This window comes from Thunnus maccoyii, chromosome 11 (genome assembly GCF_910596095.1).
Source record: "Thunnus maccoyii chromosome 11, fThuMac1.1, whole genome shotgun sequence".
Classification (NCBI taxonomy): Eukaryota; Metazoa; Chordata; class Actinopteri; order Scombriformes; family Scombridae; genus Thunnus; species Thunnus maccoyii.
Window position 1 is genome coordinate 5,854,161 of NC_056543.1, and position 23,002 is coordinate 5,877,162.

The following is a 23,002-nucleotide window of genomic DNA, read 5'->3' on the forward strand; positions in this document are numbered from 1 at the left end:
GAAAAGGAAAGACATTAATATTAGAATAACACTGATTTTATGACTAAAGACTAAGTTAGCCCACAAAAGATGTTCTATAATTAGACTTATGGGATATGGGATATGTGTTAAAGTACGGTTCATTTATTGAATATTAACATACTACAAAAAGAGAGGGAGGGCTTCTAAATGTTCTATCTTAAAGCTGTATTCTCAGAAGGTATGAATTACAATTGGCAAGCAAAATTGAAAGTATTTTTTTAAATGATGTTATGACAGCTGTCACTAACATAAGAAAATATTTGTTGTCCAAATGTTATCCAGAAGTACCATAGAAGGTATCAGTTAAGCTTAAAATATGAATAGAACAGCCCAATAACATGTCTCTGCTTGTCTTTACAAAACCTATTATAAGTAAGCTAATTACTGAAACTGTTTGTTTTGCAAATATTTGTTCTCCGTGGTACAATCATTGTTGGAATTTCCTCTTTGTCAAAGTTTGGCTATTAGAAATTGTACTGAAAAGAAAATGCTGTTCTTGAGGAAAATATTATCCAGGCATTTTTTGATATGCTCACACAATACTGTGATATGAAATGGCTGCCAATTCCTCTAAAAATCATTAACCCCCTCTGTAGCCCTATGCAACTATTAAGGTGCTTTCAGGTCATTATCTTGGGTCACCTGTATGGTAAGTCACTCACACAACCCCCATATAAAAACCTGTGGGCAGTAGGTCCTAGCACCCAAGCTCACACAAGCCAGTTGTACCCCACCTGCCAATGCATAAATTTTGGAAAGCTGGAATAAACAAGTGGCTGATGAAGAGAGAAATCTTCAAGGCAAACGGATCCAGATATTTTTTGAGAAGTAGTGAAAAAAAAAAACTTTCTTTTGGATGTGGAAGTACTCTTAGGTAAGTATTTGATAACATGTTTGCTATAATAACTTACTAGGTAACTATAGTTTATTACATTCACTATGAGCTCTCAAGGGCTTTAAATTTATTAAGTCCCCTTCCACAATCACAATTCCCCGCCAACATTTACAGAGAAGTTACATACCTTCTGTGAACTCATTTTGAACTATAATGGTGCGCTGGACCACCCCGTTAATGTATGGGTTCAGCTGGTCACCCATGCTTGCCACTGTACTGAAATCAGGAGCTGACAGGACAAAACTCTTATCTGTAGCAACTGTTTCCAGATCTGCAGTGGCAGTATCACCAATCGCCACGCCAAATGTGATAACGCCAGCCCTCTTAAGGGCTCGGTCACCGGCACCAGTATCGTCAGTGGATGGCCCAGCACTGATAACCACCACCATTTGGGGCACAGCCTCGTCAGCCCTGCCCCCAGCTGTTTGGCTCAAAAGACTCTCGGCAACTTCCTCCAAAGCGGCGCCCAGGTTAGATTCATCGCCCCCTGAGTAGGAAAGTCCCTTCACAGCTTCCAGGACTGATGCTTTGCTGTCATAGCTATTTAGATAGAACTTTATCTCTGGGTCGGCATTGTACAGGGCCAAGGCCACCCGAACAGTGTCCCTGCCCGCATCAAGGCGCTCAATGATTCTCAAAGCCAAATCACGCACAAAGGGGAAGTTTGCGGCTCCAACGTTCTTTGATCCATCAATTAAGAGTACAAGGTCAGCTGAATCTTGCGCTTTAAGGAGAGAGAGAGAAAACAAAACAAAATGGAACTTGTGAAAGCGTTAACACAGTGAGACAGAGACAAAAAATTATTTGTGCTAGTGTATCATTGCATGTGTCAAGTAACATTCAAAGTGAACAAATCAATAACAACATTGCAAAACACATCATACTGCATGTAGGCTGAACCAAGGAGATTTCCTGAAGTGATTGAATTTGTTGAGATTTGCTGTAAACTGTCATTTGATTTCCTTTATCATAGAATGGTTATTATGGTTGGATATGGATTACAGTAACATGAGAATTTCTGATCAAGTACAGTAGTTTTGCACTCCATATGATTACTAACCACTTACATAAGTGTAACTTAGCCAGTTCTCCAGATGTCTGTAACAGCAAAACAATGTTTACTGTAAATTCTAGAAAAGCTACATTTTTCCCATGTCAAGACCAGAACTCAGTGACACTATAAAGGAGGTTGAATTTGACATTGGTTTAATGTGACTCAATGACTATCCTGAACTGAAATGCAACATTTTTTCTACAAAATGTTGAAGCCACAAGATGGGAAAATTTTCAAAGTTTCAAAATTTGTAAACAAATTGAAGTGAAAACAAGGGTTTAATTATGTTAAGATATATAAATTGATAATGGAAAAGACAGTCAGGCCATGTAAAAAGATTAGACAAACTGACTCTTCAGACTTGCCATACTATAATAAACAACAGCAAGTCAAAAGAAAACAACACGTACAAAATTGATAAGCTATTTGATCATTAATGTTACTTATTAGATTTGTTTGATATGTCCCTTTTAAAAGCTCCACTGAGTTCAGCCATCCCATGCAGACTCTTGTTATGGACCTCAGATAAAGTGACCAGTCATGACCCTGTGGCCCATCCTTGGTGCCTCCAAGTTCCTACTGAGAATGTATTACATGTGATTCCATATAAAATCAGTACAATCATGTATATTGGTGATGCTTCCAATTAATTTATGATTTATCAAGAATCATGAACTACCCTTCATTGAAGTTCATCTTTCTCATTCTTGTAATTTACTGTGACATTTTTGCACATAATTTCTGGACATTTACATATAAAAACATTCTCAAAGCAGTTCTATTGTAGGTCAAGGATGAGTCCAGGCAGGTTCATCACTGTTTCAAGTACAGAATATTGCACATATTTTACAAAGATAGACATTGTGACTGATAAAGACAAACACACATACACAAGACACATAAGCAGTTGTGCATGGTTAGCTTTTGTTAAAAGCTCACTGACTGATTTTGAGATGTTATGTTTTAAGTAAGATATCCTTCAGACCATGTTCTCTTCCAAAGATTTTCTAAAGAATTGTTGTTAATCTGAGGAGGCAATGAATTTATTTTATGATGTATTTTCTGTTGCTGTCTATATGTTTATTTCTACAACCTACAGCTGTGTCTTATAGGAACAGGCATCATCTGAAAATGGTGTTATGGATTATGAATGTTACAATGTTATTGCTGTATGCCAACAGACTACTCAAATAACTACCATATTTAAGCCCATGGGACAGAATGTTCACAACGCCTAAATAGTTGTCTTTCAATCCACACTCATTTTATTTGATCTGGCTTTGCTCAATAATATATTTGTGTATTTATTACAAACTAAACACCCTAATCTAAGATGTAGTAGGGGTGTCAATCACATGCAAATCGTACTGTGATTTTTAAAGCATTAGGGTTGTAATTAAATGTGGTGAGACAAAACAAGTGATGTTAATTTTGCAGGTGGAGAGTGAAAGGTTATTATGGTTAAGTAAATTTGATTGTGTTAATAGTAAAATCCAGTCACAACCACATATGCAGCAGCTTCTTCCTGCACATGTAGACACATTAGTATGGTAGTGACACTGGTCCCATTTTATTACCTGTCCCACCTCCAGCCACAGGGGCCTCATTTGCCACAGGAGAACCCCCTGACTGGGTCACTGCGCCGCAAAGCCCCACTACTAAATCTTGGATTATATCCCGCAAAGTCAGGAAAGAGTCTACACTGAACACATGAGTCTCATGGGGCTGGCTAGCCATCTCCCTTAGCTCAGAGTCCACTGCATCCTGAACTCCAACTGCAAACACCTCCACGCCTGCCAGCCGCAGCACCTGAGCTGGCTCAGCCACGTCATCCTGGGAGCGCCCGTCTGTTAGGACCACCACCACCTGGGCCACTCCGTCACCAGCACGGCTGCCCGAAGCAGTGGTCAAGTGGGTACGGATCAGGAAATCCAGGCCCAGGCCAGTCCGGGTGCCCCCACCACGATAAGACATAGCCTCGATGTGTGCCAGGACTCCCTGTGTTGTTGGGTAGCTGTTCAGCTGGAACTCAGTTTCAGGCCTGCTATTGTACTGCACAAGGGCAAATTTAAACCTGCCCCCTCCAACCTGGTGCAGTGCCTTTATCATGCTGTACAGGAAATGTCTGACATGCTTAAAGTTCTCCTCTCCCATACTCCTGGATGAATCCACTAGAAAGTATATATCAGCTGCCAACCCTTGTGCACAATCTTCAAAAGAGAAAACTTGGTGTTTGGAGGAAGTATCTGAAGACCAGTGAAAAGATGCTTGGTGTTTGATATCAAAAATGTATTTTGGTGCCAAACACGAATAGTGTTGCATAACACAACTGTAATATGTTGGTAATTCAAACACAGAACCATTTTGCTTTGTATATCAAAAGCATCTAACTGGACTTGGTAGTCTAATATCTCCTAAGACCTCTATTTTTTGTCCCATGTTGAGATACAAAGTTTGAATTCATTTCTTTAAAAATAATAATAATGGGGGAAAAAATGACCAATTTAGCAACAATGCTCAGTAAAAGTGATAAATAATTCATCTCCATTAATGTTTTTTGTTTTTGTTAGAAAAGCACTTGTTCCAATCCCATTTTTCTTTGCAATATTTGAACACATAAAGATGTAGATTATATATTTTCAGGAAAGCAAAAAATAAAAAATATTCCACTGAGCATTGCTGAAAACTGGAAAAAGTATTACTGGCACACAGGTCATTTGCAGTGGAGATTAACTTAGTTTAACTTACCTTCCTGAGCATCAAGTTTAGGGAGGAGTCCTGCAAACAGGACGCCCAGAATGGCACATAGCGGTAACAACCGATGCCTCCTCATCTTCAGAAGAAAAAAAGAGGACACCTGTGAAACCAGAAACCAAAAATTGATATGAATATGAACCTAGTACCACAAGGCCTGCCCAATGCTTCAGACTTCAAAATGTATGAGTCTCCTGAAAAGGTTAAATGAGCAAATGTTAATTAAAGCAAAATGTTATAATATGACTCTTACTATGTGTCTATACAGAAAACATTTCAAATAAACATGCCCCAGTACAAACTTGGACTGCTTTAAGGTTTTTTAAACATCTTATTTTCACAGTCACAGCACATATTGCTGGAGTGGTTTGGTGAACACGTTTCTCTTAGGGATATCCTATTTGCAATGTCTCACTCCCTATTTTTTTGCTGCACTGCCTCTCTAAATATAACACACAACATTGCATAAGCTTGTTTCATTGGCCAAGAGTGTAACATTTAATCTTCAACAAACTGCAGAAGAGAAAAAACATGCCTCCTGACAGTCTCTTTTGCAGTGTGTGTAAGAATATGCAATATCCCACTGCTACTATTCTTTAATCTTTATTTGGATCACCATTAGCTTGCACAAAGTGTCACTAGTCTTTCTGCAGCCTGTCCTCACAAGAAAAATGACAGTGTAGGTCTAAAATTCAGGCCGGCAGAAACAACCTATAGTTATGTTTGTGCCATATAACAGCCATAGTAACTATGAACTGGGGAAGTGATGCAGTTCAGATGACATCAGTATTAGGTGACTTGATAAGATGTTAGGAGAAGGTGGGTTGAGTGAATGTCTAGATAGCGGGTTGGGTGGATGGCTAGATAAATAGATGGCAAAAAGTGCTGCAAGAGACCACTGTTCGCTTCCCATTTCAAATTACAAGTTGGGACATTTTTCAAAAAACCATAACGTCGTGCTGTTTCCATGACAACAAAGGTTGCGTAACCTTAAGGAAGTATAAACCACATCTCAAGTGATCATTTAAACCCAAACCGTGATCTTTCCCTAACCCTAACCAAGTGGTTTTTGTGCCCAAACATAACCAGACCTTAACCACAGCATAGTCACACCATAAAACATAATTATTTTTTGACAGTGATTTGTAAAAGTTTTGTGAAGTGGCATATTATGGTCCTGTGGGTCATTCTGGAGCACATTACTATGGCTGCTAGATGGTGTAAATGTAACTATAGGTTATTTTTTAATGGTCGAATTTTAGACCTGTACTGTTGTTTAATTATGGATGGGTTTTCTCAGGGTCCCCATAATATAATAACAATATAACAAACAATGTAAAATCACATTGACCAAAAAAACAAGAAAAAGCAAAATAAGCCAAATAAAAAGATCAGAAAATGAGTCAAATAACTCATACATATGAGAAGGTAGACGATACAAACTTACAATAAAAACAAAAGACAGTAACCTGCTGCAGTGTCACTACATCCTATTTAATGAGCATTTATTTTCATTACATCACAAAAAAATCAGGCACTGTCAACCATAGACATTTTGCAAAAGAAAATACTTCTCTTGACTTCTCTAACTTTTCCTTTTTGTGCATGTAGCCTGCATGGCTACCTAGTATCTGTGTAAGCGAGGGAGCTGCAGCATGCATCAGTAGCAGACCTGAGGGATGGAGTGGTGATGATCAGAACCACCTGTTAAAACTACCAGCCAATGTGCTTTAGTAATTAACTCTGCTTGGCAAGGACTGAAGTTTCCAACTCTCAGAATAATGTGTTCTTAAGAGGTGTGTTGGACTGGAAAGTCCAGTTTCACAGCAGGGGTATATGTTTTCTATTTAGTCAGATTTTCCCCTATTGTGGTGTCAAGTAATGTCACAGGAAATGAAAGAAAGGTCACACACGGCTCACTATGGACTTTATGCATTTAGCATATGGGGAAGGCGTGCAAGAGTATTTTGACTCTTCAGTTGCCCTTGACTTAGTTCCTCTAGATATTTAATCCCAAATGTAATTAACTGCTGCATGCACTCCCTGTTGTCTCGGAAAAAGTCAGACTTTCTGAATTCAGGAGATTTCTGCAAGTAGGTTACCAACACAATTGTTGATCAGCCCTCCAATCTTATGATATCATTAAGTAATGCCTGAACCGTTATCAAAATGTGCGCACACATTATTGCCCTGCAGCAAAAGCAAAAGTAGAGATAACCCAAAAAAGTTCTAGCTCTGTTAGAGCTTGCATGCATTCACTGTGGCACTGTTAAACCCAGAGATGTTCTCACAAAGATAAATGTGTAATAAAAGTACACACAAACACATACAGAGACATTAGTACTTATGAGGACTCTCTTTTTCATTATGCATTCCCTAGCCTGCTATCTTTAAAAAAAAAAAATCCAACCAAACCTTATACTAACCTTTACCCCTAAACCAAGACTTAACCCTTGAACCTGCCTAAACTTTTCAGAATGTCCTCACTCTCAAGGTCTAAAACTGAAATTGGTCCTAACAAAGATATAATTCCAAGAGCACTCACTCTCTCACATACATACACACACACACACACACACACACACACACACACACACACATACCATATCAGACCACCCTGAGGTGATAATATAGTTCCTGAAAATTACAAGAGCAGCTGGAGCTACATGGAACACAATAGCAATTACATTTAAACACAAACGTAAAACTGCAGATGCTCTGATCTGAGAAAAACAAACACCACCCAAATAAACCCAACTTCCAACTGTGATCTGGCAGACACAGCACTCTGCAATTAGGGAGAATTTACAGACAAGCATAAACACTGATATGCAATAAGAAAAGGGTACCCCAAAAATAAACAGCCTGGGATGGCCACATATGATCTATGACCAATGAAGTCTTCACCATTAAGCTAATGACAGGTGAATGAAAGTAGAAAATTATTTAAGTCCCAGAGGAGCCTCTTAAACAACCCCTGTGCCTGCTGGCAGACACACAATAAAAGCTAAGCACTGAGGGCAGCTTTAATGTGTACTGTAAAAAGTGAGGCTTGGATAATTAGAGATTTAGTGTATGAGAATTAAACAGGGCAAACTTATCTAGAATGAGCAAGAGGTTTGCATTCCCCATGCCAGAAAATATTACATTATTCAAGGTGCATTTGTGGTGATGGAAGATGGTATCACAGGTACTGAGGTACAGCTGTAACATCATGGAAAATTACTGCCCTCTGGTGGAAAACGCAGATATAACACTGTCTAACAGACCTGATTTTCTTGTGTTCTGTTCATACATCTTTCATTATGGGCAATGGAACTGCTTTTTTTTACCTGCCTCTCTGAGTCTTAGATGTGACATCTGAGTGTTTGTTTTTTTCAAACACCTAATCCAAGTTGGGGGGTTGGCTTATTTTTGTTGTTTGGGCTAAAATAAAATACTCTAACACATATAGAAGAGAATGAGCTGACCATTATAACCACAAACAGATCTGTTTGCCACTGAGCTGCACCACTGAGAAGTTGAGAGCTAAGGGTCTAAAGGTCTAAGGCTCAAAGGCACCCAGATTTATCCTGCCAGTCCAGAGATCAAACCAGCAACCTTCCAGTAATGAGCCTGCTTCTCTAAATTTTAGGCTACCTCCAGAAAAAAAAACATGCCAGTAATATAAATACAACAAAATCAATTTTGGCACATATCGGTACTATCGAAGGAGTTCTTGCAACTGTGAATTGAGGTTATCATTGCAACTATTTAAAATGAAAACTAAGAGGGAGGAAATTTTGACAAGCAAAACACAGCCCAAATAAAAACCAAGGCACAGACTGCACGGGTCTTAGACTGAAGAGCAAAAGGCAAAATAGACCATGCTAAAGTATTTTTGCTTATTTTGCATTGTGTCTGATTCTAAACCTTGGATAATAACTCATACCAGTATTGCCGGCTATTTGCGGGTGTGGGAAATGTCACTGTCTATGGTGAATTCTTGACAAAGTTACCCTCTAATCTTTTTCAAATTAAATGAGATTTGGTTCTGGAGTGAAAGAGACCATTTCACAAGGATAGGAAAGCCTTGGTCAGCTACATCAGAATCAAAGTCATCCACAATACACAGCAATAATGAATTACAAACATATGGCTGTTGGATAAAATACAGCACTGAAGGCATTGTGTTAGTTGGAGTCACAGTGTTTATACTTTGCTTTGTCCACTGTTTATGCAGACAGCACTTTACAGATGAGAAAGAAACTCTGAAAACCTTTGTTTTCTGTTTTTAGACAGGTCCATCAGTCTGATCATTAAAACACAGTGACCAAACATAATTTGAGGAATAAGGCCATTCAGTCGAGGAAAGTAACTGGACTTTATAAGTTCTTGAAGGCTACAGCAAACACATTCACCATCTGTGAATGCTGACTGAATGCCCAGAGGTCCCAAAAGATCATGTTTATTGCCCATTTATATTCTGTCATAGCTTTAACTTTATAAAACAAACATGTAAAGTGCTTGCAGAATATATTTAACTAAGAAAAGATCATGAAAAGAAAGTAACCCTTTAATAGAATTCACACTTGCAGTGAGAAATATGTGTCACTGTTCAGATATAAGGCCTAAATCACCAAGTTCCTTCACTTCAAGGAAATCTAAGCTCCTTTGGACACTGCAACAGATGTTTATGTTCTCCACTCATGCTCATGTGATTTCAGGTCACTCAAAAGCCACTTCTCTGCAGAGTTTGCCAGGCTTGGCCAATGTGTCAACACTATGGCTTCCCCTCACCGCCACAGAGGAAAACATAGTAGCACAGTGGAGTCCTGTTTGCTGTGATACAAGGAGCCAAAACAATGGCAGCATGGGGGAGAAGGTTAAGACAGAACACTCAGAGAGAAAGTAGAAATGTGCTGTCTGCAAATTAATTCACCCACTCACAGCAGCATTTTTTTCTTTTGGCCACTGGGGGCTCCACAGTAAGCTGAATATCACACACATGTTTAATATATTGTGACCTTGTAAAGTTTACACAGCTTGCATGTTAGAAAACTGTTGCCTATTTACACACCCAGCAGACATGGAGCAGCACTAATATTTGAACCAGTGTGAATGTGAGTCCGATATTCAATCTGTTTTGGTTTTGGTATCTGGTTCTTTAGTTGCTAAATGCTCCACAAAGAGTCTTTGTGTTAAAATGATCACTTAAAATGTGATTACTACTTCCTACAAGTTAGGCAATTTTTGTCATCGTGGCAACAGTAAAATCCATGTTAATGTTTTTAAAAAAATGTCCCATCCCTCGGTTGGAAACGGGAGGCGAACAGGTGAACGGCAAGCAAACAGCTGTCTCCTGCAGCTAAGTCCAACTATCTCACAATCCACCCACACCACCTCCTCCTAATAAGGAAGCCACCTTATATAGACTTCATCTGAACTGCATCCCTTCTCCTGGTCATAATTACTACGGCCGCTAGATGGTGTCTGTCACTCAAATGTAACTATAGGTAATTTTTGGCGACTGAATTTATGACCTATAGGGTCGTTTTTCTTGGGCCAACAGGCTCATGCTCCATTGTCTTCACCAGCTAGCTGCTAACTTTGTCTGTCAGCTGTTATTGCTGAGCAAGTAGCGCACAGTGGGCTAATCAGAGCTTTTGCACTGGAAACAGCAGCCTGCTACTGCTGGAGACACTGGAAAGGTTAAAAACCGAAACAATGAACTTAAAGTTTTGTAGAAGTGATTGGATTTGAGAGTTTTTCACTACAAGAAACCACTTTCATATTTCACCTTTGACCAACTGTTAAAATAAAAATATAATAATAAATAAAAATAATAATAAACATGTCAATGGCACAAATAAGGAATTCACAAATTGCGAGAAGGTAAATTACTTTTTTAAAATTTTCTAGCCATGGATTTTATTAATACATCTGTTCAGTGGTATAAACCTATCACTTACAGTATCCAAAAGTAGTTATTGGGTCTTGGTCTAAATCATCTGCAACATGCTTCTGGCATTCCCATACAACTCAGTAGCTCCACTAATTTCAACGCTTTCAATCTCACTGTCCACAGATAAGAGCCATTCCTGTCTTTCAGTGTCTTTTTTGCTACTACCACTAGAAGTCGCCAAAGTCTGATATCTGACATATAAGGGCTTTAAGAAACTACTAATACACATCCAGGTACATCTACTGTATCTTATTATATGTCTGAGCCTGTCCACAGCAGAGACAGCCATATATGTACAACATCATGAAAGTCTAATGATAAAATAGATGTGTCAAAGATGAGGAGTTATGGCTTGGCATGTTTTCATTCCCTGCTAATATCAACTGTGTGTGTGTATGTTTCTCTGATGCATCATCATTTCAGCCGCATGTGTTATCAATTCACCACAATAAAATTCCAGACTAAAGTGGCAAAGTAGTTATCAGTTTATGTGACACATTGAGCAAAACATGGTGTTCTGTAGACTGTATATAGCCATATGTTTTGCTCAGTGGTTTTATTTGTAATTAACAGTGTCAGTTAGCATTTACAGAACAAGACACTGCAATGTACCCATGAAAGCTCTGATGCACATTTGCAGCTGGACCTCACACACTCATTTATAGCTTAGACCACACACACACACACACACACACACACACAAACAAACACACTAAAAAGCAGTGCAACACAAAATTTCATCAGTCTTGGTGACAAATACCAGTGTAATTATTTACTCTCACTACAATAAGTAGACCTCTTATTAAAGGAGGAGGCGCATGGCCCACTCACTTTACAGACACTAAAGGTGTCACTGAACAAAAGCTACAATACAGAGAAGCTTGGCTTTACATTCAAATTGTAAAATGCATTTTTGACACATAACATGAACAAAATAAGCAAATGACGACAAACACACAGCCAGCCATATTTTACAAGGTTGAGTCTGTTATTCCAATAAAGTTTTTTTTAAAAATCAGGCTTTTCCCTTATACACTGACATTGTCTGCAGCTGGATTATGGCTGCACCAACCATGAATTACATAAAAATTCAACTTTTCTCCATTAATGATTTATGTTCAAAGGCAATACCAGAGTAGTGAGGACAAAAACAAACTTTCTGTCTGACATTTGAAGAAAAACATCAATCCAGATGCAATTAAGTTTCCCCCAAAAATCATATTTTCCTACAACCAAAAAGTTGCCTATGAATACATCTGGTAGAGATCCTGCCACATTGGCAGATTTGCATTTATTTTGGCAACTAACCTCTCAGACAGTGCAGCAGAAATTACATCATATCCTCCTCCACATATCAGGAGATCAATTTGATCCCTTCCATTAGCAGACACTGCTTATTTTTTCTACTTTTATTTTAATCTTGTTGCATGTCAAGCTGACACGCACACACACACACACACACACACACACACACACACACACACACACACACACACACACACACACATTTGCACAGAGGTAATAGCTGTATTGCCCAGTTTTCACTCAGCAGTTGGAATTTGTCCAAGATAATATGCATCTAATAAACAACTATAATGTCCAAACCACACAGGATGACCTGAGCTTAATGGGTCACATTTGCACATCGTCCCTAAACACTTATTAATTAATAATACTTATAACTGACTTACAACCTTGTACATACTAATTTCAAAAATGTAAAAATAAATCATGACAGCCTGTTATTCTCTATGCACAAGACAATAAAGTGTTGACAAATGTGAAGTTAAGAGATCAGAAACATATGTGAAGTCACAAAGGATGCGACTCATTTCTACATTGTAAAGCTGCTTCTGAGTGTGAGACAACTCTACACTGCCCCTCACTGGCATCATACGAGAAAATGCACAGTCTGTGTGACTTTGCACTTATTTGCCTCCACATGTATGAATCACAATCACAATTACAAGACTTTGTGGATCTGTACATTCAACCCTCAACTGGAAGGATGCGACATGACATGTGTTGCACAGATGAGAGGAGAATCAATGATAAAGTTAAAAGAGGAAGGGGGGGGGGGGGGCAGGCTGGGCGGGCAGCTGGTATGTATTAGTCCGTCTGACACCTAGCAGATGTGTGTTCAAGCATCATGGCCAATGTAAGCATTTGGGCTTGCTGAGCTCAAGTATTGAACTTGACACTCATGCAGTATTGGTTAGGATGGCAGAGAAGCACATAACAAAATTGCTTGTAACAATGAACTAAAGATTCATTGTTAACCGCTGAGTGAGATCAGTTAATTTCTAAGATGTATTTTTTCCTAATATACCTTTTAACAGCTTTGTGGTCTAGTAGTTGTACCGTATTTTCTTTATCAACACCTTAAAGGATACAAAAAAAGTACTCAAAGATGACCTGCCATAATCACACACCCTGTCTAGTTCTTTCAATGACCAGTGTGTAATAGTGTGAATGGTTGCTTCTGATGTACTTCCCTTTATTTACAAATGTTCCTAAGAAAAGAGAACTTTGCAGCAGTAGTTCTGAGTCTAGACCTTTCTGAAAATTGTTCCAACCTTCCAGACATCTGTGTTGCATCATGGAGAAAAAAAGACTGGAGAGAATGGAATAGCAATAAAACCTACACATGCTGATTTATACAGTATTTCTAAAAATTCTCTCTTACAAATTCTCCTGATGCAGCTCAGCCAAAATTGATTAGATACTAACTACCAAAGGGACTTGTAGCTTTGTGATAATGCTGGTAGTAAATTGTGCAAAAAATGCTTTATATCAAATACCAAATCTGGAGCACACACCAAGTTTCCTCTTGCTTTTGAACAATGACCAAGTTCTTCCTGTCTGTATCATAGCAACGGGTTATGTGAAAATATAAAGCTACGTGGAAGCAGTAGCTCATGAGAATTACTTTTGGCCATTTCCAGGGTAATTTCATTATGTTGTGACTTGACAGAATAAAATAACTTAATTTGCGCATCAAATCCTGCATGCACACAATAAAATGTTGCATTGAAGACACAGCTGAATTCCTCTGTCTCTACTTGGACAGCCTTGTAGGAGAAGTGGAAGATTAATGGCTCACACCTGGTGCCCTAAACCCCACAGCCCACTACCACCACCATCACCACCCACCCCACCTCTTTCGTTCAACGGACCAAACCCCTTCTGGTTCTCCTTGTTCATCTGGCCAGTAGTGTGGAAAACACTTTCTTCACACTTTTCCAGTCTTGCACTCATTTCAGAGAGGGTGTGGTTATGGGCTACTGATGCAGTGGAAACATCTCCACATCCAACTACTCTTCTGTAGAGCTCACTTGGGTGTAGAGATTTTGAAACATGGATGCGACTGCACTTTTGACTACAGATTCCCTCTTTCCATTCACATGTAACTAAGTGACGAAAGTACCTTTTCACAATATACTAACAAAGTGCACAAACATGATCAGTTTCTGATACAGGATTTAAATAATCTGCTGTATTACGCTATTCATTAATTACACAAAAAACGCCTTTTTTCATAGACAGTAGGGTTTGATAAAGGATAAGTTAACCAGCGCAACTCAACTCCTTACAGGTTTACAGCTCTAATACTGATCTGGAATCACATCTTAAGACTACAGATGTAGCATCTCATTTTACTTTTCACAGTAAAATGAAGTTCACAAGAACCAAAAATGTCAAACACAGTAGGAACATTTTAAGACATATTGAAGAGAAAGACAGAGCGCACACGCCCCTCTCCACTCACATGCAGCACTCCCCGCATATCTGAGACATAACATTGCTGAGGTCTTTTTCTTCACCCTAACTGTGGCTCACCTCTTGCCCTTGCAGCACTCTCACCACTAAAGTATAGGTTTGAGTCCTACTGTTAAACGCATGTCTGATATTTATGAGCTATAAGCCAAAAACTCTGTGCGACCCTGTGATTATGACACCCATCCTAAGCTTACATGTTTTGACAGGAAACTATGCTTTGGTCAGTGCACTATTTATAATCAACATGTAGTGCAATCAAGGTCAATCTTAAAGGCAGTAAAAGTTCAGAAATGAAGCAAGCGTGCATTTGGAAAAAAAACAAAAAAAAAAAAAAAAACAAGGAGCAACTTCTGTTTGCAACATCCACCACTTAGAGAACAACATAGCAGATTTAAAACTTACCCTGAGCTGAAGTAGCTGTACTCCTCCACTGTATTTGTATTTGAAGAAAAACTCAGTTATGTGAAATGCAAGCTGGACTTTTAGTCATTATCCTCCAAGTAAATTCCCCTTGCTGGACTTTTCCAGCACCTCCCGAAGGAAGGCAGTGATAAGGCCACTGATATGGGATGTGCAGAGAGCGGGTCCTGAGTGAAGGGGGAAATGGTTGAGACAGAAAGAGACAGACACCCTCTCGGTCTTAAACCAGAGGAGCTGTGGTACTGAGTTCAAGGCAGGGATGGGACAAACTTCCAAACTCCTGGAGTTCTGCCACTTCTTTCTTCCTCCTCCCACTTTCTCTAAAGAAAGGGGAAAAAAAGAGGAGGGAGAGGAGAGGAAAGGAGAGGGTGAGCGGGAGAGAAAAGAAGTAAATGAAAACCAGACACATAGCCCTGTTTGGTCTGGATGTGAGCTGTGGGGAGGATGATGTCACAAATCTGGAGCGGGAATTTCTCCTTACCTTTTCCTACCTTTTGCCATCTCTCTCTTTACCTCTGTAGAGCTGTTTTTCAGGAAGCAACCATTTCAGATATTTGGATATTCATTTTTTTTGGCTTTTTTTTTTCCTAAGATTAGCAATTTTTGAATACCTTTGATGTTGAATTAAAATGTCAATTGAGTAAAATCTTGCAGTAAGTAGAATCCATTGGTAAAGTGATTTAGGCCAAGCAAGTTCCAACTGAAGTTGATTAATCAATGACTGGTTACATATTGTATCAATTTACATCCCACTGTCTGGACAGCTTATTAATATTAATTACTGTCCATGTGTTGGAATGAAGTCTCACTGAATGAAACAAATAAACTCACAAATCTCCCACAAAGGAATGTGCAAGACACTGTTTTGGCAGAGATTAAAATGTGAATGCTGTTAGGGGAAAGTAATGACACAGTGCCATGAAAGTAATTGTTCCAAAACCATAAAATAAAATGAGCATATGAGGTGCTCAGCAGACTATAACGACATTGCTTATGAGTTCATGTTTATTACCAACCCATCACAGAAGCACACATTGCAGAATGTATTGGCTGATGAAAAACTTATACATGCTTATTGAAGTTCATGAGTAACTGTAGCTGTGTCTCAACTGCATAACATAAACTAAGCCTGTATTGTTGAAAAAAATGCGAAACATAGAATATATGAAGTATATTTAAAAATTGCAGCATACATTCTAAAATAACTTAGTTTTGATTGTACTGCTGATGTGTTGTAGAAATCTCTGGCCACAGTACATAAAACAAAGCTGCACTAATCAGTATATCTGTATTTGCAATCCATCAAGTGATGTATGATGTGACAGGAGCATCTCATGGTAACAAACTCAAAGATAATTATCACTCAACCCTGCAGTCCCCTTCAGCTTTTTATGGAGCATTTTAAACCCACTATACCTTCCCTTCCCTGTACCATCAAACACGAGAAAGACAGTTAGTAACTAGCTGGTGGACACAGTGGAACAAGAGTTGTTGGAGACCAAAACAGAGCTAAAAGTAGAGTGAATATATAGTACATGTGAATAACATAAATGTTAATGTTGGCAATTGTTTGCTACTTTCAGCATAACATCTTCATAATGTTCTGAATATTGTATCTGTATTGTATCTGAATAGGACATAACATGTACATTTTCAGGTCTATGTTTTATATTCTGGGGTTCTACTGGATTATCTTTTGTATACTGACCCTTTATGCAGCCCCCCAGTTCAGCATCTGTCTGAAACAGGCCATTTTAGCTCCTGTCTCTTTAAGGCCCCCCTCCTGATGAACCCACTCTGTTCTGATTGATTAGCTTCCAGAAGCTTCCGCCGGCTCCGGAGGCTACACAGTAGTAGTAGGATTTCTTGTTCTTTAGTTGAAATGAAAACTAATCAAATACATCAGTACATATTTGAGCCAAAATCCGATCCAAAATATAAGTGTGGACAATGCAAACAAACCGTGGAACAGCCTTAGCAACAACCTTAGCGACAATACTACAGAAAAGACAGCAATTTGTGGGCATGTGTGAACAATCTGATGTCAGTTTGATGGGGAAGTAGAAGTAACTTTGCAGTTCAGTTTTACTATGTTTAACATAGATATCCAAAATATATTATTTTATTAGTAGTATATAGATGACAGAAAACCACAGAAAGCATGTGATGTCTCCATTAACAATGGATACAAACAATTATATGTAATGTGAAAGGGGTCTCTTATATTGAAAAATCCACAGAAGAGAATTAAAGAGAATTATCCCCCAACTCTTGCATTCCCCACAGCTTTACATAGACTTTTAGCCCATTGTTTTGGTTTTCTGGCTCACAACTTCATTCTCATCAACCAGTGGAAAAGATCTGATAAACCCACTGCATCATTACCTGCTCAGCACCAAAGAGGAGACAGGGAAAGGTAACAGCTAGCTGGTGAGCATAGTGGAGCATTTATCAGCTTAAGAACCACACATGTCCCTCAGGTGTTAGTTGTGACCAAAACAGCTAAAAGCAAAGAGAATATTTTGCTTACATTTGTCAGGTGGAAAGTAAGACAACTCCAGATGAATGCTAATATTGCTCTGTTGAATATGTAAATAGGCAGCTGTTTGCTTACACATGAGTCATAATATTTCAGCTTTTTATTAAGTTTCTAATTCTGAAATTGGCAGTATTCCTAAGTTGCACTTTGCCTGCTGTCTGTGCACTGTCCATATTTAAAGTTCTAGTATATAGTAATGGATATTCTATCATATATACAGTGAACAGAAAATAACACTATGTAGCACTTTGCTGTTGAACTCTTAAACATGTCTTACATCCAAGCCAAATAGAGAGAGGATAGCTGCAGCATTTTTCTTTCAGTGAGCTAAAACAGACTTTGTTCCCAGAGGTTAGTATGCTGTAAAATTAACTTCACTCCTCCACATCTATTTGAGTAAAAGTTGAAAAGCTGAGCTCTACCAGTAGTTGACTATTAGGCAAGGTAACCTTTGTTATCCAACATAACTAGATCTGCTGTTACACTATAAAAAAAGAGAGAGAGAGAGAGACTCCAAAATGTCCCATATGGAAGTATTTATAACACTGGGCTGTTGCATTCATGTTCTGTTGTCTGTAGGTCATTACTCGCACCACCAGTGCAAAGCACTGCAATGTTATGGTACTGCTAGGCAACCACTGTTAAACTAGGCAATGAGTTACAAGCTGTTGCATGTTCTGAGAGAAAATGATCTGATATGCAGCTAAATCATCACAAGATATTGAACAAAAATGCTTCTTTAATGAAAATTGGTGCCTGAATTTTATTTTTGTATCAAATATGTTTGGTCAAATGCATTAATCTAGAGTGTGATCAAGATCAAAGCAAGAAGTGAGCAGATCCAAATATTTCTTCATTGTGTAGGAAATGAGTCTTACATATATTCCCTTGTGAGTGAGCACTAACCTAAAACAGACCCTACATAATCAAAACCTTTTACAGCCCCAGTGTGACACGGACTAATAATTGTATTATTGGGTGATGTTAATGTCACACTCACAGCTTTGAACAGTTGTCTGAGATGTCAAGGCAGGGCAGAGCTGACATGTTTGGTGAAGGGGTTCTTTGATGCATGCCACCAAGGTGATTTAATGTGGGTGGATGAAAGTACAGATTCCCGTGGTACCCTGACTTTTGTTTCCTTCATTAATAACTGCCAGCTTTTAAAACAGGAACAGGTAATTCAGTTTTTTTATCAATTTAAATATAAAAACTGAAACAAATGGCCGCTTTCTTCAGCATCCAGATGATGTCCTGGGTGGGGTTGTAATGTCACCAGGTTCCTAAAGTATCTGGAAATTATGAAAAGCATAGCAAATGTACCCTTAAGCCCCATACAGTCATGAACACACACTCAGTGTTTATTTTATTCTTGAATAAAAGCATAGACTCCCCATCCATATAACTGGAGTATTCAAACTGGTTTCTGGAAGTTGCTTTCCTCGCCTGTGAAGACATTAGGAACAAACTGTTCACTGGCCAGTTTGAGGAAAATGCATGTGTTGATTCCACCAACTCATTTATTTCCATTGGATAATAAGCAAATAAATGGGTGGAGATGGATTTGCCTGAGCTCACTCCTACGTCTGATGAGGAAAGTATTAATACTTACAGCAACGGTAGATGCTCAACAGAAGGAGGTGCAAACATGGGAGAATAACACTGAGGAGTTAGGTCTATTTTTATCCTGAGCTTTTGGATGCTGACACCCTTGAGCCATAACCCAAGCATTCATGTGTCACAATACAAATACAAAGTGCACATGAGGATAATCTGCATAAGACATTGCAATGACAACAGCCTTTTTGTCTTTCTTCTCACCTATTTGGTACTGTATATGAATGAGAGTAGGAAAGTCATTGATTATTGATAACCAGTAGTGGAAGATGTATTCAGATTATTAGGTAAATAAAGCAATACCACACTATACAAATACTGCATTACAAGTAAAAGTCCTGCATTTAAAATTTTACAAAAGTAAATGTACAAGTATTGGCAAAAAAAATGTACGTACAGCATCAAAAGTAGAGGAAGTCATCCCTATGAGTGATATATACGGTAATTATATTACTAAACAGCATTTAATGTCAGCTGAGGTGTAACTAATTTTAACTTCTTTATATACAGTTGGGCAGTTTAATCTGTAACAATGCATCATAATTTATAAACTAATCATATGTTTTGTATGTAAAATCTGAAAAGTAACTATATCTGTCAAATAAAAGTAATGGAGTAAAAAGTATAATATTTCCCTCTGAAATATAATTTAGTAAGTATTTATGACAAACCAAATTTAATACCAACGTTAGTAGAATGAGGTCTCTGTTAACTCTGTAACACTATTTAATAAAGACCAATTTATAAACCAGAATGTTTTGAATTTTAGATAAGGAAGATGAGGAAAGCACATTTCTGAAACTCAAATTATCATTATATGAAAAAGAAAGGAAGAAGGATAATATAATATATATAATATGATATAATAACTAGTTATGATATTTTTAGTCTTGTTCTGTTTAGTAAAGCAAATACTGTGTACCAACTATGACGCACTGAACTAACACCAGGCCTTAAATTACTTCACATTTAAATTCAGTTCAGAAAGACACTTCTTTCAGAGAACCTTGAAATCTGAGATCCGCCTGACAGCGTGACTGAATCAACATCCGAGTGCAGTGGAAAAGTGAGAAATGTGTGCATACTGACCTCAGCAGGGATGAGTTAACAGAGTTCAGAACAGGAGGTCAGATACCAAATATTCAGTTTTAGACTGGGCCAGGTTCAAAAGTACACCAGAAGTCTGTAGAGAATTTAAATCAAAGCCAGTGATAAGCCTGGTGAAGTAATCTGTTTTTTTTCTTCCTCTTCTTCTTCCTGTGAGCTGGGTCATATAAGCATTACTGATTCTTAACAGGCTGGTCATTTTATATATATATATATATATATATATATATATATATATATATATATATATATATATATATATATATGGTCACAGACACACATTCAGGCCCTCTTTGCTATGAGATAACAGTACTTATAATTACTGTTAGGGTAATCATACCGGTCTGTTGTGTTTGACACAAGACATCTAGTAACATCTGTCCTGCAACATAAAGTCATACTTACCATCTTTTCTGTGGTTTTCATATTCCTACAAACTGGCACATGTGCTGTACTTTCCACTTTCTGAATGACTTTGACTCAGTACCACCAAATGACTCATGAAAATATGAGACTCTCATGAAAAAATATTTTTTACTGTTATTTTACACAAGGTTCTACGGCCATCATGCAATAGATCGAATGTGCAACACATTACCACTTCTACCATGAACTGTAAAAGTGATATTAGCATTGCATTAGTACATATCATCTTGACTCAATTATTGTAACACACTCTTCTCATGCCCTCCTCACTACAGCATAAAAAACTAGTCCAATATGCAGCTGCCAGAACTTATACATGAATTAAAAATTGAACACCAATTCTGTCCTCTCTTCACTAGCTCCCCATTTCACTCAAGTCAGACTACAAGTCACTCCTTATCACCTACACAATTCTTCACAGAGTAGCACCAGTCCAATCCCTACACTCCCCCGTGTACACTCAGGTCGCAGGATGCAGGCTACCTAACCATCCTACAGATTAACAAACAGTCCATTCGCAGCAGAGCACTTTTATACCGAGCTGTGGAATAATTTACCACACTCGATCAAAGAGGCAAACACCATGGAAACCTTTAAATCAAGACTAAAAACATACAGTTAAATAATTAACCATGGGTTGTAAGACCTGTACTTTCCTTAGTACTGGTTTCTGAGTTTCCTGTGTTACAATCTTTTTATCTGTAATGTGTACTACTTTCTTGTAAAGTGTACTGACAGTTCTGTGATTTTACACTCTAAATAAGCATACTTACTTATATGGTAAAGAACTGTTAATAATCAGCATGGAAACATTTATTAAAGGCAATGAAATTTTGCATAATCTAGTGTCGGTGATTTGATAACAATACAATAAATAGTGTTCCTTGCTCTGTCATATGTCTAGTGGGACTTTGATTTTCTTCTTGGTGCTTCCAGCAGGTAGCCATACCCAAAAGCCAAGCTACTGTTCATTTCCTGAAGTAGGATATATAGCAATCACATCTGGACATACAAGCCGAGGCATCAGTCTAAATATGCAACTTATCTAAAGACAATTCTGTTGAGCCCTGACTTTAATAAGCAGCTAGATTATAGGCTTCATTCGTCCGCAGTAAAATGCTGAGTAATCACTCTAAGTTTGCTTAACAGCGTGATGGAGGCCACGCTAATACTCAAAAAGCTTTTTCTTGTTGCAGGGGCAGTTTAAGCGTGGAGCTTAAGGAGCAATTTTCCCTGAACAGAGTTTAAGTATGTTCCTAAAGGTGTTATATTTGGCTAACTAAGTTGATGTTCGCTAGCTTAGCTGCCTTGGCTGGATAAATAAAATATGCATCACAATTTGAGCCCTTAGGTCCAATCAAAATCAAAAAGGAGAGTAAATTAAGTCTTCTCATGCATTCATGTGTGTGGGCCCAAAAATGTGGAAGCCGGAGGAAGCCAAATCGTGTAATTACAACTTCTGGGTCCGTCACACAATGCACACTGACCCAAAAACATTTTTTCCGCATACAATCATCGGAAAAGGAGCGGCTGTAAAACAGTAAAAAATATTTCTGAGTGTCACAATCCCCACAAAATGACTTGTTTTACTGTCAGAATTTGATCCATTTGGTCCAATAACATTTGGAAAGTCTAAAAAAGCCACATGATCAAATTATTGTACCCCCATTTGGGTAAACAAGAAGCCAACCCAAAGTTAGCCGGCTTGGCTAGTGGAAGTCTCAAAAGCACCAGAAAAGGACTCTAGTGCGTATGTGTTTGGGCACTGTTATGACCTCTAATGTCTAGGTGAACACAGAGAGTAACATAACCAGTTTACCAAAAACCCTTTGCAAAAATGGCAAGAAAAGGCTGCTGAAACACTTTACGTTCAGTGGACATAACAGGCCCAAAAACATGGAGGTGTGAGGAAGCCCACAGTAACATGGAAACATGGCTGACTTTTTTTGGCTTCATGTGCCACTGAGCAACTTTCTTAGGAATGGATGGGTGCCATCTTTGAACGCGGTAGCCAGTTATCCTTAGTACATCCATGAATTAGCCCCATGCATGCTGTCAACTGAGGAAACTGCAGACTTACACACTCAGGAGATGAGACTTACAACATGAATGCAGTGTGTGACAGTAGAATATTGTAAACCATGTTTAAAAGATATTGACTGTATTTCAAGAAAGTAGTTGGGAGTGTTTTCAGTCAGTACAGCTGGAGTTTTCTAGGTGGATGCTATTTGTGGTGACATGGGTGGGGCCTATGTAATGTGTCACACTTTGGGGCTGGGTGCCACCTTGTTCTATAATTGAATGGATCCAACTTTGAAAATACCATGTCTTTAAATTCTTACATTTTTTTCTTGTATTTCATCGTTCTTATTTTTATGCATTGATTTGAAATATTTGAGCATTTTTGTATCCATTTAGGCTATTTGTTTTTCCAGTACGGTACAT

At 38.3% G+C, this 23,002-nt stretch overlaps 1 protein-coding gene across 1 annotated transcript; it reads right to left on the reverse strand.

Annotated features, from left to right (window-relative positions):
* Positions 1-1,656: 1,656 nt before the first annotated feature.
* LOC121906879 (collagen alpha-3(VI) chain-like) lies at positions 1,657-15,176 on the reverse strand. The gene is made up of 3 exons (XM_042426065.1): positions 14,851-15,176; positions 4,719-4,827; positions 1,657-4,216 (listed from the first exon to the last, which is right to left on the reverse strand). Exons 2-3 carry the CDS (start codon positions 4,801-4,803, stop codon positions 3,513-3,515), a joined length of 789 nt encoding a protein of 262 aa, XP_042281999.1. The 5' UTR covers positions 4,804-4,827; positions 14,851-15,176; the 3' UTR covers positions 1,657-3,512.
* Positions 15,177-23,002: the final 7,826 nt, after the last annotated feature.

Bases quoted from the DNA above. Each gene is read 5' to 3' on its own strand.
- LOC121906879 (XM_042426065.1), bottom strand. From the start codon at position 4,803: ATGAGGAGGCATCGGTTGTTACCGCTATGTGCCATTCTGGGCGTCCTG. The intron at 4,217-4,718 runs GTAAGTTAAACT...ACTGGTCTTCAG, and splicing joins TAAACTTGATGCTCAGGAAG to ATACTTCCTCCAAACACCAA.